This window comes from Anser cygnoides, chromosome 25 (genome assembly GCF_040182565.1).
Source record: "Anser cygnoides isolate HZ-2024a breed goose chromosome 25, Taihu_goose_T2T_genome, whole genome shotgun sequence".
NCBI classification, from domain to species: Eukaryota; Metazoa; Chordata; class Aves; order Anseriformes; family Anatidae; genus Anser; species Anser cygnoides.
The window spans coordinates 5,944,378-5,958,851 of record NC_089897.1 but is presented as its reverse complement, the minus strand read 5'-3'; the positions used below and the strand labels follow the sequence as shown (position 1 = coordinate 5,958,851).

General features: G+C 43.9%; 2 protein-coding genes across 17 annotated transcripts in view; one reads left to right on the top strand and one right to left on the bottom strand.

Annotated features, from left to right (window-relative positions):
* The window catches only part of KCND3 (potassium voltage-gated channel subfamily D member 3), a 117,523-nt gene that overhangs the window by 94,512 nt on the left and 8,537 nt on the right, over positions 1 to 14,474 (top strand). For all 7 annotated transcript variants that reach the window (XM_066983089.1, XM_066983092.1, XM_066983091.1 and 4 more), the window contains one exon: positions 8,869 to 8,970. In XM_066983089.1, the coding sequence (XP_066839190.1) occupies positions 8,869 to 8,970 (102 nt within the window). The remainder of the gene's footprint in view (positions 1 to 8,868; positions 8,971 to 14,474) is intronic.
* Positions 1 to 14,474, bottom strand: part of LOC136786944 (uncharacterized) — a 197,222-nt gene that overhangs the window by 181,470 nt on the left and 1,278 nt on the right. The window lies entirely within an intron of this gene.

Sequence of the window (14,474 nt, the reverse complement as noted above, 5' to 3'; positions counted from 1 at the left end):
CCAGGCTGTGGGGCTCTGTCCAGATGGCTCGTTATATAGCACAGTTGGTAGGATTTGTAATGGCTGATGTTGCTGGCTTCATCCCAGATGTCTAAATAAATGCTATCTGAAATTGCCTCGACCTGCATTCAAAACATTCTGCCAAAAGCCCTGGGAAGCCCTGTCCCACTTTGGAACGGGCTTCTAGCGATCAGACTCTTCACTGTTACCTCCGTTAACCAGTTATTTTGCCACTGTGCCTCAGCAACGCAGAACCAAGTGGGCTGGTGCTGTTCAGCTTCTGTGCAGTTCCCAGTCTATGTGCTGAACGCCACAGCCTTGTGCCAATGCACCTACAATGCATGGTTACGTCCAGATTAAGCACCACGGATATATCCACTGGGTCTGGAAAAAAACATCGCTTCAAGTGGGTAAAAATGGCAGTAAAGCTTACTGCTGTAACTGATTTGTACCCTGCCAGTGATTAGCAGGTGAAGAGCAGCATTCGTCCTGATAGACGTGGTGCTGGGAGGGCAGTCCCCTACCCACCTCTGTCAGACAGGTGGGAAAACCCTGCAGTCTCTTAGCACATCGCTCAAGGGCCTCTGCAGAATTTCTCTGCAACCACTCCCAGCTGTCTCACATGGCCCAAGGCGAAAAGTCCCAAATCCCATTATTGCACTCCTCCCACTCCACCCAGCAGCAGTGGTCTGCAAAGTCTGACTCAGAGCAAGTCTTTGTTGTTCAGAGGTCAGGCAAATCCAATCAAGCAGTACGTGCGGATAACTTCAGCATCGGATCAGGCTCTAAACCTGCACAAGGCAGGCCCTCTCCAGGCACAAACAGGAGCCTGTCACCCTCTTTTGTCTCCCCGCTATAGCCATTGTCATTGTTCTGACGATTCTGACGAACACGGATGTTTGCAGCATCACCCTTCCACGCTTCCCTCTCTGAGACTCAGGTGTTCTCAAGCATAAAACTGGGATAAATCCGCTTCTTTACTGGCTCAGTGGCTTCTTGCAGTTAGTTCACGTACACATACAAGGTTATAAACTGAAACCTTCCTATGGTAAAATCTTGAGTGTGAGTAGTATTACATTTCTGTATCTGAGCTTTTACACCGGTGATTCTTGCCGACTCACCGAGCGAGGCAGCAGAAGAGGCAGCACGCGGGTCCCTGCCCAGCCACGGGTAACAAGCGCAGCGAGTGCTGGCAGAGCCAGCCCAGGAGCAGGCCAGGGAACGAAGAGCGCGCGTGCAGCTTACTGACATCTTCCAAAAAAAATATCTTTATGCGGAAATCACAGTCTGCCTGCAAGTACTCTGCAGGAAGAAAAAGGAGTTCGATTTACCAGACAAATTGCTCCTTAGGAAATAGTTTTTCTCCTCTTTGTCACAGCAGAGCAGAACTCTTCTGTTTACTATGCAGACCAGTGCCTGGTGGCAATTTGAGCCACCTGTTCTCCGGGTAAGCGCAGCCATTTAGCCCGAACTCAGCATTAACTCCAAACAAATACAATAATAAGGAGCAATTCTACACATTGTCCACGATCTCCAGCACCCAGCCGCCAGCCAGCGCATTTCTGTCCACATATGAAACATCAGCTTCGTTAGCAACTGAGTCAGGACAATTAGGAGCCATTCTAGCAGGAACGTGCAACGATGCTGGAATGCAAACCGAGGCCAGGGAAGCGAGTAACCATGACAACTCTGCAGCTTTCTGCTGACAGCCCAGGGAGCGCTGCAGCGCCCGATATAGCGCGAGAAGCAGGTTTCTCCCTTGATATTTGCCAAAGAGAGGCATGCAGCCAATGTTTTGTGGCTGTCATTGTAGAGATGTGAGCTGTGACACACATTCTTGTATGAGCCTTCACTCATCAAATATGACCACGGGATGGGTTTCTGACAGACCTTTCTTTTCCAAAAGCCGGCTGCAAGAGACTTGTCCCCAGAGACCTCAGAAACAGGAGGAACAACTAAGAGCAGATTCAGTTAGAAAGCCAATTGCACTGCACAACTTTATTGTCATCCGATGACTTTGGAGTAATTTTCATTTGCCAGCCAGCAACACTTCCCTCAATTACTGCTGAAAGCCTGAAGCATGGAGAAGTGGCATGGAGCACGGCTCCTGCCCTTACCCGGGCTGGCGTTGCCCACACTCACGCAAGGAAAGCCCAACACCGGTCACTCGCTGCTGGTGGGTACCTGCGGTTCAGAACCAAGTGCTCTAATTGCTAATGAGTCAGCAACAAAGCAGGAAAACAGCCCTGCTGCCTCCTCACCCCCTTGTGCTTGATTCCACGGGGAGCTTTACAGGTTTGCTTAGCTCTCTCGAGTTTCATAAAAAGGTTTGTGGTTGTTTTTCTCCTCCTGTGTTTCCTCTGTCTTCCCATGGAAGGTGTGAGTAGCACTACATGAAGCGATGGCCTCCATTTTTTGTAGCTAATCACAAGCCTCCACACCATTAATTACTGTTCATATAATCAGGCCTAGTAAATTGGCATCTGACACTAGATTAAATTCTGTTAATTTCTGCATCCCCTGAATAGTTTATAGCTCTTAATTAGGGGTGTGAGCTGCGTGAAGGATGTTATAACAAGTGAGATCTGGAGACAGACAGACAGATCCCAGGTAGACATTCATCATACTTTGCTTTCTCTGAAACCAAGAACCTTTATAACAACTGAGAACAGCAAGCTCTCCATTAATGTTGCATGTTGCAGGAAAACATGAGGCTTTTTTCTTGAGAAGACGCTTATTAGTGTTTCTAAACAAACTTCAGCACCCTAACTTAAACCTCGTAACACTTCGCTTCCAACTCCAATGAACTGTAACATATTCCCAGTACACTGCAACCGCACCTCTTTGACCATGCATCCCTGGAGTGACTTTAACTCAAGCTGTAAGATCTATTATAGTGGTAAGAAGACAAAAACATATTCAGGGTTGGGTTTTTGTTTGTTTTTCAGTTATCATATTAAGAGGCAAGCTTAAGAAGTGAAGGGAGCTAACTTTGTTAGTCAGCTGGACTAGCAGCGCAGGAACCTCAGCACACAGCAAGCTTCGAATTTCAGCCATGATGGGAGAGCTATGTATAATGTGTATTTCAACAAAGAAAAAACTGTCCATATGGTCAGTTCTTACAGAGATCAGGGTCTGAATACAACCCTCACTGGGTGGATGGCTGGGTAAATGGAAAAATGAGAAATATGCAGGGCATCTATAGAGGATGGAAATACAAAGTGACCTTGAAAAAAGCTTACTTTTTAAGTGTCAAGCAAAGGAATAAAGTGAGAATTATGAAACTCCAGGAAAAATGAAGCTTATTCTATTCTTTGCAGTAGAATGAATAAGCAACAAACAACAGAAAGGGAATGGTCTATGTAAAAAGAAAACGTCAATACAATGGCAACTGAGTAAAACTGGCGATAAATACATGCAGGCAGGAAATCAGAAGCTATTTTCTAAATAGAAGAATGAGGTTCTAAAGTAGATGCCCAATAGGAGTAAGAGCTTCACTAGTTTTAATCCAGAGCTTGTTAGGTTTGCAGTAGGCAAGAACTGGCCTCAGTGCTCCAGAGACTTCCTGACAGTCTTGCATTTCCCAATTCGAGTTTTGCGAATTATGACTCTTTTCAAAGTTCTGTTTTATCAGCTAGGATATCTATGACTAGTAGAGAAGTTGAGATCCATTAAACTCCATATTCTGTGCATTGTTCTATAAATAGATTGAACATCGTGTTCTTCAGTGTTGGAAAAGATTAAACGATATAGTGCATCTGAAATGATGTTCTGTTGCTTTAATGGTGCCAAGGGTAAGGTACGATTAAAAGGAGAGCCACAGAGGAGGGGAGGGGAATCTTTCATCTCTGGAAAGTAATGAAGAGGCCCAAAATAAGATCAAGGTCTGACTGTAAGTGGTTCTATCAAATTATATAGGAATATAATGAGTTCTACACAGTCTAATTTTCATATGCAGCTCTACAATATCTCCCCCAAAGCAAAAGCGACAGAATATTTAAACTTGGCTCAAAAGCTGCTTAATGTAAAGAATTTAGAGGAAGGAAAGTCCAAATGTGCATACTTCATTTCTTAGAAAGGTTAAAATGACAGAAAGATGATCTGCAGGAACTGACTCTTCTAATTCTGCTGTAACTCCATTGCCTATTGCAATAGCCAGATGGAACCAGGGTTAGCAGAATAACAACCAGTACTTATTATATGGGCCATTTGCTTTTTAAACAGCTATTATTTCGCTCACTGTTCAAACGCATGTAATAATCCTGAGTCCTAATTTGGCAGTCCAGCCTGTTTCCAAGCTTTGTTAAAGATGGCATATCAGCTTCTCAGAGCCATAAGTAGGACAGATGAGTGTCACATGATTATATTAAGGAAAGCACTCGACAAGCAGTAGATTCATTTAATTTCTTGTCTGCTCTAGACAATATTTTATTTTTTATTTTTTAAAAGAAGAATTTTCTGTTTTCCGCTTGCAAAGGAAAACTACCCCAACAGACCAGGGGAGCTAAGCTGTTTTCCACCAGATGAAGATTGAATTCATCCCCTTTCCAAGTTACACATGTGTGTTGAATTCCCACTCAGGAGTACAAATTGAAGTCTTTCCTGAATTCTTTTTTTTGAATTTTATAATAAAATTAGAGTCAAACACAACATCATTTCAAGTGCAAACTCAAACTAGCATCAGATGCAGACAAATGCAAGAAGAAGAAAAAAAATGAGCATTTACTGAATGGCTCTGACATTGTACCCTATAAATAAAAATCAGATCAAGAGTATTCCATTGATTACTTTTGAGAACGGCTTCATGTCAGCAGTAAAAGACCAGTGGTGTACATGTACTACACCCCTGGACTCACTGCAGCAGTCACCAATAGGACTGCTCATTTTCAAACTACTAATTGTTTAGGAGATAAAATGTGAAGCACTATTAAATATCCATCGTAGCTGCATTTTCTGCCAGGAATGCTCTTCATGTGGTTTTAGCAGATAAAGTTAGGTAGGAAGGATAATGCTAATAACAGCTCCAGCCCAAAGAGGGAGCAGGAGGGGGCAGAGGACCCGCACATCCAGTACCTGATATACATGTGCTCCAGCCCATTGCCTTGCACAAAGGCACAGAAGATCTGGAAAGCTGAAGATGTCTGGCAAATATGAAATTATGTCATAGATTGTAACTTAATAGTTTATGATACCACATAAATCAAGAGCGAACATTATCTCCATAAGAACTAGATGAAAATCATTAATAAATAATAATTAGCTGTTTCCTGGGCCTGCCATCTGGTAAGCATTTTTCCTAGCCTGCAACTCCGGCTTCTTTCCCTTCTCCAACGCAGCTAAACGGTGAAGGCATGCTATTCTACTTCTCCTTTGCTAGCCCCTTTGGATAATGCAGGTACCCAGGATGCTGTCAGCCACTTACATCATCCTCACCACCTATCTCAGCACTCTACACGTGCAGGGCTTCACTGCCTTTCTGCTTATTCAGTCTCCAGTTTCTTAAAAAGCAGGAAGGAGCCAGAAGTTATTGAGACCTGCCTTCCACCCTGCTCTCAGAAACACGTGGGCACTAAGATAACCAAATTAATCATTCTAACCTGTAAGTGGCTGTCATTAGTATTATTATTTTCATCATATAAATTATCTTCCAGATTAGGTCATATGCATTTTGAGATCCTGTGGTTTCCTAGCAACTCCTCTTACCACTCTACATGCAGACACAGTGTGCCGTTTTCTTTCCTTTTTTAGACTCTCTGTGCAGGGGTTATATTCAGTAACAGTGATCTCAGGCCTGGCCCTAATGACCTTTAGTCTGCCACATGTGTGGGATGAGATGCAGAAGACAGCTATCCCCTCCAAAGACATTTGCAGCAGATGGTCAGAAACCCAAGGTCCTGCACTTGGCTTTCTCCTGTCCTGCAGAGCAGAAATAACCGAGGCACGTAAACAGAGCTGAAATAACAAAAGCATACCCACAAGTGTTACAAACTGGCAGAATTTGGAAGACCCCATCAGCCTAATTCTCTGACAGTTAGATATGTGCCAGTACACAGTGTAGGGTTCTCTACAAAACACTGCTCCTTCAAAGTCTGTGCGGGGCGCACTAAGTGCAAGGCCTCTGCTCCTGCACTTTACTCTTCCCCTGTCAAAGCATACCTTTGCTGGCCTGCCCCATCCAGACTGATGGATCCCAGCAGATAACACAAAACTCTGCTGAAACAGGCAGCTTTTACCTGCTTTGCCTGTAACCTGAATCGTAAGCTTGCTGCCAGGTGCCCCTCTCGCCCACAATCCACTCAGCTCAGTCACCCAGACCAGCGTCCAACCTCCACTGCAATGCCAAGGGAGAGTTGCTGTGCTACTCTCAGGTGTGATTAAAGTACTGCATCCTCCATAAACATAAAACACCTACCTAGACATCTTGTAAAGCTCGCACAACTTGATAGTTGTGCTTTCCAAATAATGCACATTTCACATATTTTCACATAAAAACCATGAACCATAGCTTTAGAGTTGTTTCTAGTCCAACTTGGGAAATTATCTGGAGGACCAAACCAATTTTAGGCACCAATTTTAATTAACTTCTCTAGCTGACTTAATCAAGATATCTACCAAATTTAATCATGATGGGGGCACAGAGTTAGGTGAAGTGACTATCCTAGACAGTCTTTTGTGTAAGGAAAATAGGATTAATTTCTGCCCTGCCCCACTGACATTTTTTTAAAATAACAACGTCTGTTCTAAACTACAAAAGCTATGGGGTTTAATTATTAAGATAGCTAGTGGCCCTGTTTCAAAGGAGAAAAGAGAACAGACCTCAGAAACGAACCATCCCCAGTCCATGTGGAGTACAGCTATTAATATTTGATCTCCTGCTAGCCTGAAGGCAAAGGGAATAATGTTCATTACAAGAGCCTAAGACTGAATCCACTTTAACAATTGACTGAACTGACGATGATAGCAACTGAAGATGATGAAACTTTTCCTGCTGTATGTGAGGTGGGTAGGTTGAAGGACTCATATTTCCTGCAGCAAAAGGAGCTGATGTTCTGTCAAGCAGAGAAAGGAAAAGGAAGGGAAGTCTTCTGTGGTTGCCATCAGAGCCTCACTGTAAAGACCATCACTGGATCCACCACCCAATCCTGACTACAGAAGAGATAAGATCATTTTGGATAGCAACAGACACACAAAGGCATATTGCTTTAAAATAGAAGAAAATTTCATGAAAATGTAATTAACAGGTAGAAAGTACCATGTAACTAAGAAATGGACTAGTCTTTGATCCCTTATCCCCGCTCCCTCCCCTAACTCATCTGCAGGTTCACTCAGAAGTTACACCACTGTCAGTAAACCTCATGGAGCACAGGCTGAGACTTGGCTGTTACCTGCAACTCCTAGCTTCTAGTCTGATTTTTTTGCTCTGGGTTCCAGTCTGAGACCGGTCTCTATTTAGGTCCTAGAGCAAGAGCAGTTTGCAAAGACCTCAGAAAAACTGAAGATCAAATTTCATATTCTTGGTGCATCTTCAGTATAGAGTAATTTTCATCAGAGACTTCACGCTCATATACTTGGAGTATTAACATTAAAATGGGACAATGAAATCTAGGTGAAATATAGAAAAGAAATTCAATTTTGGATGCCCCCATTTTGGGGTGCCAAAAAGCATGTCTATTTTTCAGGCTGTTCATAGTCTGTGACTCCTAATTAATGCTGCAAAGCACTGTCCTCTGCGTGTTGTTTTCTAAGAAATTGTCTGTTTAAGTGGAAGCTCTTAAGGTTAAACAAATCTTTCAAGTATTGAGGGCCAGAGTCACTCATGCATGTACAGTAATAGAGCTCCTAGAATTATTACACTCTCTGGACCCACTGCAGATATTTGCCTCTTGGCTTTACTGTTCATACAGTGTATACCCATTAGCACCTCTAATTAGAAAGGAAAATCACGAGTTCCATGTTATTTAAAAGATTATGCAGCATTTTAAAATACAGCACAATGTAATTATTTTTAATAGCCACAGCTATTTCATGTATTTACTTTTAATGGTGTTTGAGTCATAAATTAACAGTAGAAAAGAAAAAGGCAAATCAGCACTTGACAGAGAAGCAGGCAACATTTGAAAAGACTAACTGGAAAGCTAAAAAAAAAACGTGATCAAAAGAGAAGAGGGCCTTATTAGTTTTTCTTGCTTTGTTCTGGGCTGCTTTTTATCATTTAACTTGTTCTTCTAGATGTCAAGAAGGTCAGGGATAAATAAAAATGAGAAGAGTGTTGATGCAGAATGACTTCTGTCATTCTGCAAAGAGATGCATGTTTTGGGACAAACAGTCCTATAGTGTCAGATACCAAAGCTAATGAACTAACGTTGCCAGTGCAGGGGACAAAAGGAACAAATAAGGTGCCTTTGTCTACCGCAGAATGAGGAACGTGCTTTTCATTAGCGTTTCCCAATAAACCAAGGATTTTTGTTACTTGACTGGTAAGCAAGCAAGTTACCAAATGTCTCCCACTCTGCTCCCTCGGAACGCCTCTTAGCAGCCACTCGCACTGCAGCAGCAGTTACCTGGCACCACCAGGTACCAGGTGTCAGCGTGTTTGCTGCAGGAACTCACTTCTTATCTCTGGAAAGACCACTAACACTGTGGCAGCTGCATTCTTCAGATCTACGTGCTCATCTGGGCCCTGGAAACAGCCCCGCGCTTGCTGTTCTCACCAGCAGCCTTGTCCTGCCCGCATACCCCCTGCATTTCATCCCCAGGTTTTTCAGGCACAGTGAGAACCTGACATTGCCTTCGTCCTGGTACAGACAGCACAGAACTGACCGCTTGATGTGTCAAAGTATAAATCCAGCTTATTTGTCTCCTTTGCAGAAAGCCCGGCTTGCGAGGATTCGAGTGGCCAAAACGGGCAGCTCCAACGCCTACCTTCACAGCAAGCGCAACGGCCTCCTGAACGAAGCCCTCGAGCTGACGGTGAGTGCAGACAAAACACCTCCTTCCGCAGACTTTGGAAGCTCCCTGCTCCCACCCCTCCCTGGGCTCCCTCCCCATTGCCACCCGCATCGCTGGCCATGCGGCGCGGCAGCCTCCCCGGAGGGCGTGCTGCTGTACCTGCACTACTGCGTATGCTGTGCTGGAGTCCAGCTGCAGGACTGGAGCAGAGGAAGAAACTTCCTTGGGCTCCTTCTTGAGTTGGGAAAGGATCCGGCCTTCCAGCAGTGGCCAGGTTCACAGCTCGCTCAAACCTTGGTGCGATGAAGCTGTGGGAGCTGCACTGCTTTGGACCACCCAGAGTCTGCCTGGGCTATAAATATCCACAGTCGTTCAACATATAGTTATTTATTTTTAGAAGTCTCTCCCTAGTATGGACTATCTGCCTAACAGGACAGGAAAATATTTCCTAGCTCCTGTTTCAGACAGTTTGGTGGTGGGTTTATTTTTAATAGAAAGGCATCTGGAGGCTAATATTAGCTATTCATGAGAAGAAAAAATGTAAGTGCGTCAGATTGCTCAGCGGAATCAGTGAAAACGAGAGCAGGTTATTACAGTAAGCCTGATCAACACCAGAGCAGGTATTAGCACATTTCATGGATTCCATTTCAAATAAAGCAGCCTTTCGTGCATGTGGGGAGCAAAGAACAAGACGAAGAATGCCTAATTGAGCCACCAGAGCCGCCTTGCACTTGTCCGTGCATCCTTACTTGGGGCCTAATCCTTCAAATGTCTACTATTTTCCCTGGCATACATCCTTGCCAGGATGTTTGCATTTGTAAAATCAAAGCTGAAAACCCTTTTCAAGCTCATGGTGTTACAAGCTGCTCGCTAGGACCTGAGCCCATTCCTACCCAAGATCAGCAGGTCCAGCACACAGAAGCAAATTGTGCATCACCTGGTTTTACATATAGGATGTTTCTTGGTGCAGACCTAGATAACGAAGTGTGGTCTTTTATAACTGGAGTAGCTTTCAAACATACTTTACATGAAATATGGATTTGGAAGGCAGGATGCCCGGATCAGTTTCTGTGCTCCCCTCCAAAACAAGTTCGATCATCCTAACTACATAAAAAATGTCTCCCGCTCAACAAATGGCAGCGACGCTTGGAAAATATGTGGTTCTAGAACCACATGCTGCTCTTGAGCAGCTCAAGGAAAGTTTCTATATCAAGAAAATATTGGGACCAGAAAGACTGGTCACATGTAGTCCAGAGATTAATTCCCCACCAAGGAAGGGCTCAGGAGTGGGACACCACCTCAGCTGAGTCTGTGTTATTACTCAGGAACATTCAAAAAACTGGCTACAATTTAAACTTTTGCTTTAAATTTCTAGTTAAAAAAAAAAAAAAACACACCAGAGGAGCTTAGCATGGACACAGTTTTCATTTGATCTTCCAGCCTGTCATCCCAACATGAATCCCCTCACATCTCTCATCAACCAAAATTCCCTGCCAAGATCGCTCACAGGAGAGCAGCTGACACACCAACGCTTAAATCCAAAATGTACGAGGTTGAGAGAAATATTTGGCTGAATGGGTTCATTTTCTGGCACCTGCCCAAAAATAATTGGAAGAAGGGTCTTTTTGTTGGCTACCAAGCTGTTGTACACACAGGAAAGATAACAAAAACATTTCTGAAGAGGCTCTAAAGGATTGTTTTTACCCGTTAAAAAGTTAGATACAGATTAGTGCCTAGAGCAGGTCTTCCCAAGCTTTCCTGGGTGCAAATTGCTTTCTAGTGGGCCTACAGCTCTAAACGCTAACACAACTTCCCCACAGCCCATGAACTCTGCTTGGGAAAGCACCAAACATTAGATACACTTCTATCATTACATTGTAAGAAAATATCCCCACCTATGGAACTTCCAGATGAAACAGCCAAAAGCAAAGGCTGAGGGGAAGGAAGGAAGAACTACCATCTGCCTGTGCCACACAGGAATATCATTGACTAGAACAAGAAACCTGCCAAAGCCATGCCTGGCATCTGCACCACTGCCAGGAAATGATCTTTGACTACTTGAGGACTACCCTCAATCCTGAATCAAGAACCAAGACATCTCTCCACCCGGAGACAGTGGCAATAAATCACTACAGAACTGCAGAGCACCCTTTGTCAGAAAGGTATACATGACCACTTAAACTCCACAAGGCAAGATTTTATGTCCTTTCATTTTATGGCAGCAGAACAAACTATTCTTAAGAGAGTACAAAATGTGAATGACAGCACAGTCTAGCCAGCCAAATTTTTAGGCTAGAAAAAAAAATGAAGGAATGTGACTTGTGCAGTTGCTATAGTAGGGGCCAAAGTATTATCTACATACTGTGTACATCCCTCAGTCAAATTAGTATCCAACTGCTTCATTGGTCAGGTGCACATCCCATTTTGATACCTTGCCCAGGACTCATGCTAACTTTAATGGACTTCACGTGGCCAGATTGCCATTGGGCTTGTTTGGTACCCAGCAGTAATTCCAAGTGCAATTATGATATGGCCACGACTAGATATTATCACTTTCATCATTAGCAATCACACAGTACTATGATCAATGTATAATTGTTTTACAAGCGTCCAGCAGATTGCCCAGCAGTCTGACACCCTGAGGGTTTAACTGAGGGAAAAAAAAAAAAAACTGCTCCAGAATATACTCCAGCTCTGACGCTGCAGTCAAACTAATAAACTGGGAGAGAAGGACTGTTCAAGATTCCGGAACATGTGCCAGAATTTCCTTTCATTAGCACCAGAATGAACACACTAACGGCATCGTTCGAGGGAACAGCAAGTCTTCAGCCTGTAGCCTTGCATCAGAGTAAAGAACACATGAAGAAAAGGATTGATCCAAGGACAGCAGCAGGAAGAAGTTCTGTTCCTAGCAAGAACACAGACTCTTGCTTTAGAAACATGGATTTGTAGCATTTTGCATTTGCCATCTAGACACCAAGTACTCGGAGCTTTTTCTTCTCATTTAGAGAGCTTTTTAGTGGGCTTTATGTCAGAAGCGCTCAAGGGATGGTGAGCTCCTTCCCATGGCAGCAGCCTACATATCCTCTTAGTGATAATCTCCTTGTACAGCTAGCCAAAATTCCCTTTTAGCTAAAATTGTAGGCAGCGTATATCCTAGGAACAGTAGGTTGTGAGGTCTTGTCCCTTTTCACAAGCAGAATCTGCTTAGCCATAGATAAGTATTATAGCCATTCTCACGGCGAGGGACAGTCTAACCACTGAAGCAGCTCGTCTCAGTTCACCAACGTCCAATTCCGTGTGCTGAAGCACTAAGTAGAAGATACTTCTGTAGTGGAAACTATTTTGGACTTCAGAACCAATGCCACAGTGTGTTTCAGTCTCCCTCGAAGCAACCAACAGCTCAGCAAACGCCTTCCAAGAACAAACTGAATGGTAGCTGGCATCAAACCCTGCAAAACTGGCACCCCAGCTCAAACAGCAAGCCAGCCCCCCTCCTCCCCCCACCAGTTTTTTCATTACAGCCAGACTTTCTAATGAAGACACAGATTTTGTTTGCCTGCAGTAACATAGGTACCACTAATGCAACCTCTGTAGGTACACAGTCCTCAGCAGCACTATCAAAATGCCAAGCGTCTGTGCAGTGTTGGTACTCTCACGGTTCAAGGTGCAGTAGTGCCTGCAGATCTCTCTCTTAATTTGCATGCTAGGATGTTCTGAATGGCTGCATGCTTTCTTGTTCTGAAAACACCAATCTGGCTGAAGAAAAAGGTGAAGAGATGATAAGGTAGGAATCATACTCACTGATGCTACACTTTACTCCTGGTCACCGCCATCCCTTGATCCATTTCCATCAGTGGCAAGATTTGCCTTGTAATGGAAGGCAGAGAAAGAGACTGAATCGTGCTGCCAAAATCTGACATTCGGCTTCGGTCTTCTACCAGAAGTATGGAAGCTTTGTTTCGGTCTCAAGCAAATCCTCTCATAAAGATACTTTTTGCAATATCTGCTCTTCCTCCCTCCTTTTCCAGAGTGTTTTAGTGCAGTTTTATATTTGCTTTAAGGCTTGCAGGGACCTCCCTGGGAAATATTCCAACACAGACTTCACCAGAGTCAGTAATCTCAGTAGGGTAGGAACAGGATCTGCTTGATGTGTTAGTTCACCAGGAGGATTGTTAATAAGAAGAATGGAACTGATTATTTTTTTTAGACTACTCTTAAAACTACTTCTGGGAATGCTCAGCCTTCCAAAACAAAAGCAACAAAAAAATCCATAACCTGCTTAAGAAGCATTCCCACAGGAATCTATTAATTCTGCATACAGTAAGTCAACTTTCTAAGTGTACCAATTCAGCGATGTTTTGGCATCTGTCAGAGTTATTCCTTCACTTACGGATCGCAGAGCCATCCATGAAATGGCATCCAGAACGCACATTTGCAGTGAATCATTGTGCCACACGGGTGTATCTAAAAGCAATGCCTTAAGCACAGTTAAATTTGACCCCCTTTAGAGCAACAAACAAAGTCTTGGCACTTCTGCCAAGAGGATCTGCTGCATCTCCCATCCCACCCACTTTCTGTCCTGAGCAGTCAGATCCTGCTGGTTTGTGTCTAAGCAGGGACTCAAGCCATGCACACCCAGTTTTGACTTTAAGATTCAGGCATTACAGAAGACACCAGGCACCCCTTATTAGGGAGCACAGGGAAACATTTCACAACACCTAATTGCCATTTTAATGCATTTAATTGTCTTTGGAAATGCTAGTCATCAAAGACATGCGCAGATTAACGTGTCACGGAACTGCAATGAATTTTAAGATCAAGGACTTTAAACAGTAGCAGTGAAAGAACGTCCTAAACAACCTAGATTTTAAATCTCCCACTGCGGAACAGAGAAAGTGAGAAAAATAACCCTGGCTCTTAAATATCACAGAAACTCTCTAAGCAACCTCTAATATTTCTTTTCCTTCCATTTCTGAGGTGTACCTGATCACCAGATCACAGCATAAGTGACAGATGCTGTAGTTTGGGGAGTGCAAGCACCTGAGTCACTGATGCAGCGCGGAGATCAGAAGCACAGAGCACTGCGTTTCTTCCCCCTACTCAGGGTGACTAAGTTGGCCTATCGCTACCCTGATGAATGGTCGCTGCCAAGCTTTCTGCAAGAGCTAAACACGATGTGCATACCGAACTCAGGTTCCCAGCCTCTTATCCTTCCTATTTCAGCTTTTTCTGTCAGATCAAGGCCCTCTGCTTAACACAGAGACTGGGCTGAGACCTGCGGCTTATCCTAACCACTAGTAACACCACTGCCTAAGCAGTCTCTTCCCCCAGATCACTACGTGCACACATACCTGATGTAGAAACCACAAATAAACCAACAAGAGCGCCCCAATAAGTCTTCCTAACTCCTTGTCGCTATGCCAAAAGCAGCTCTACCCCACCCCAGCTCTTCCCACACCTGCCTAGGAGGGACCACCCCTTTTAACATGTTTTTGACATAAATACTCTCAGTTGTACCCAAT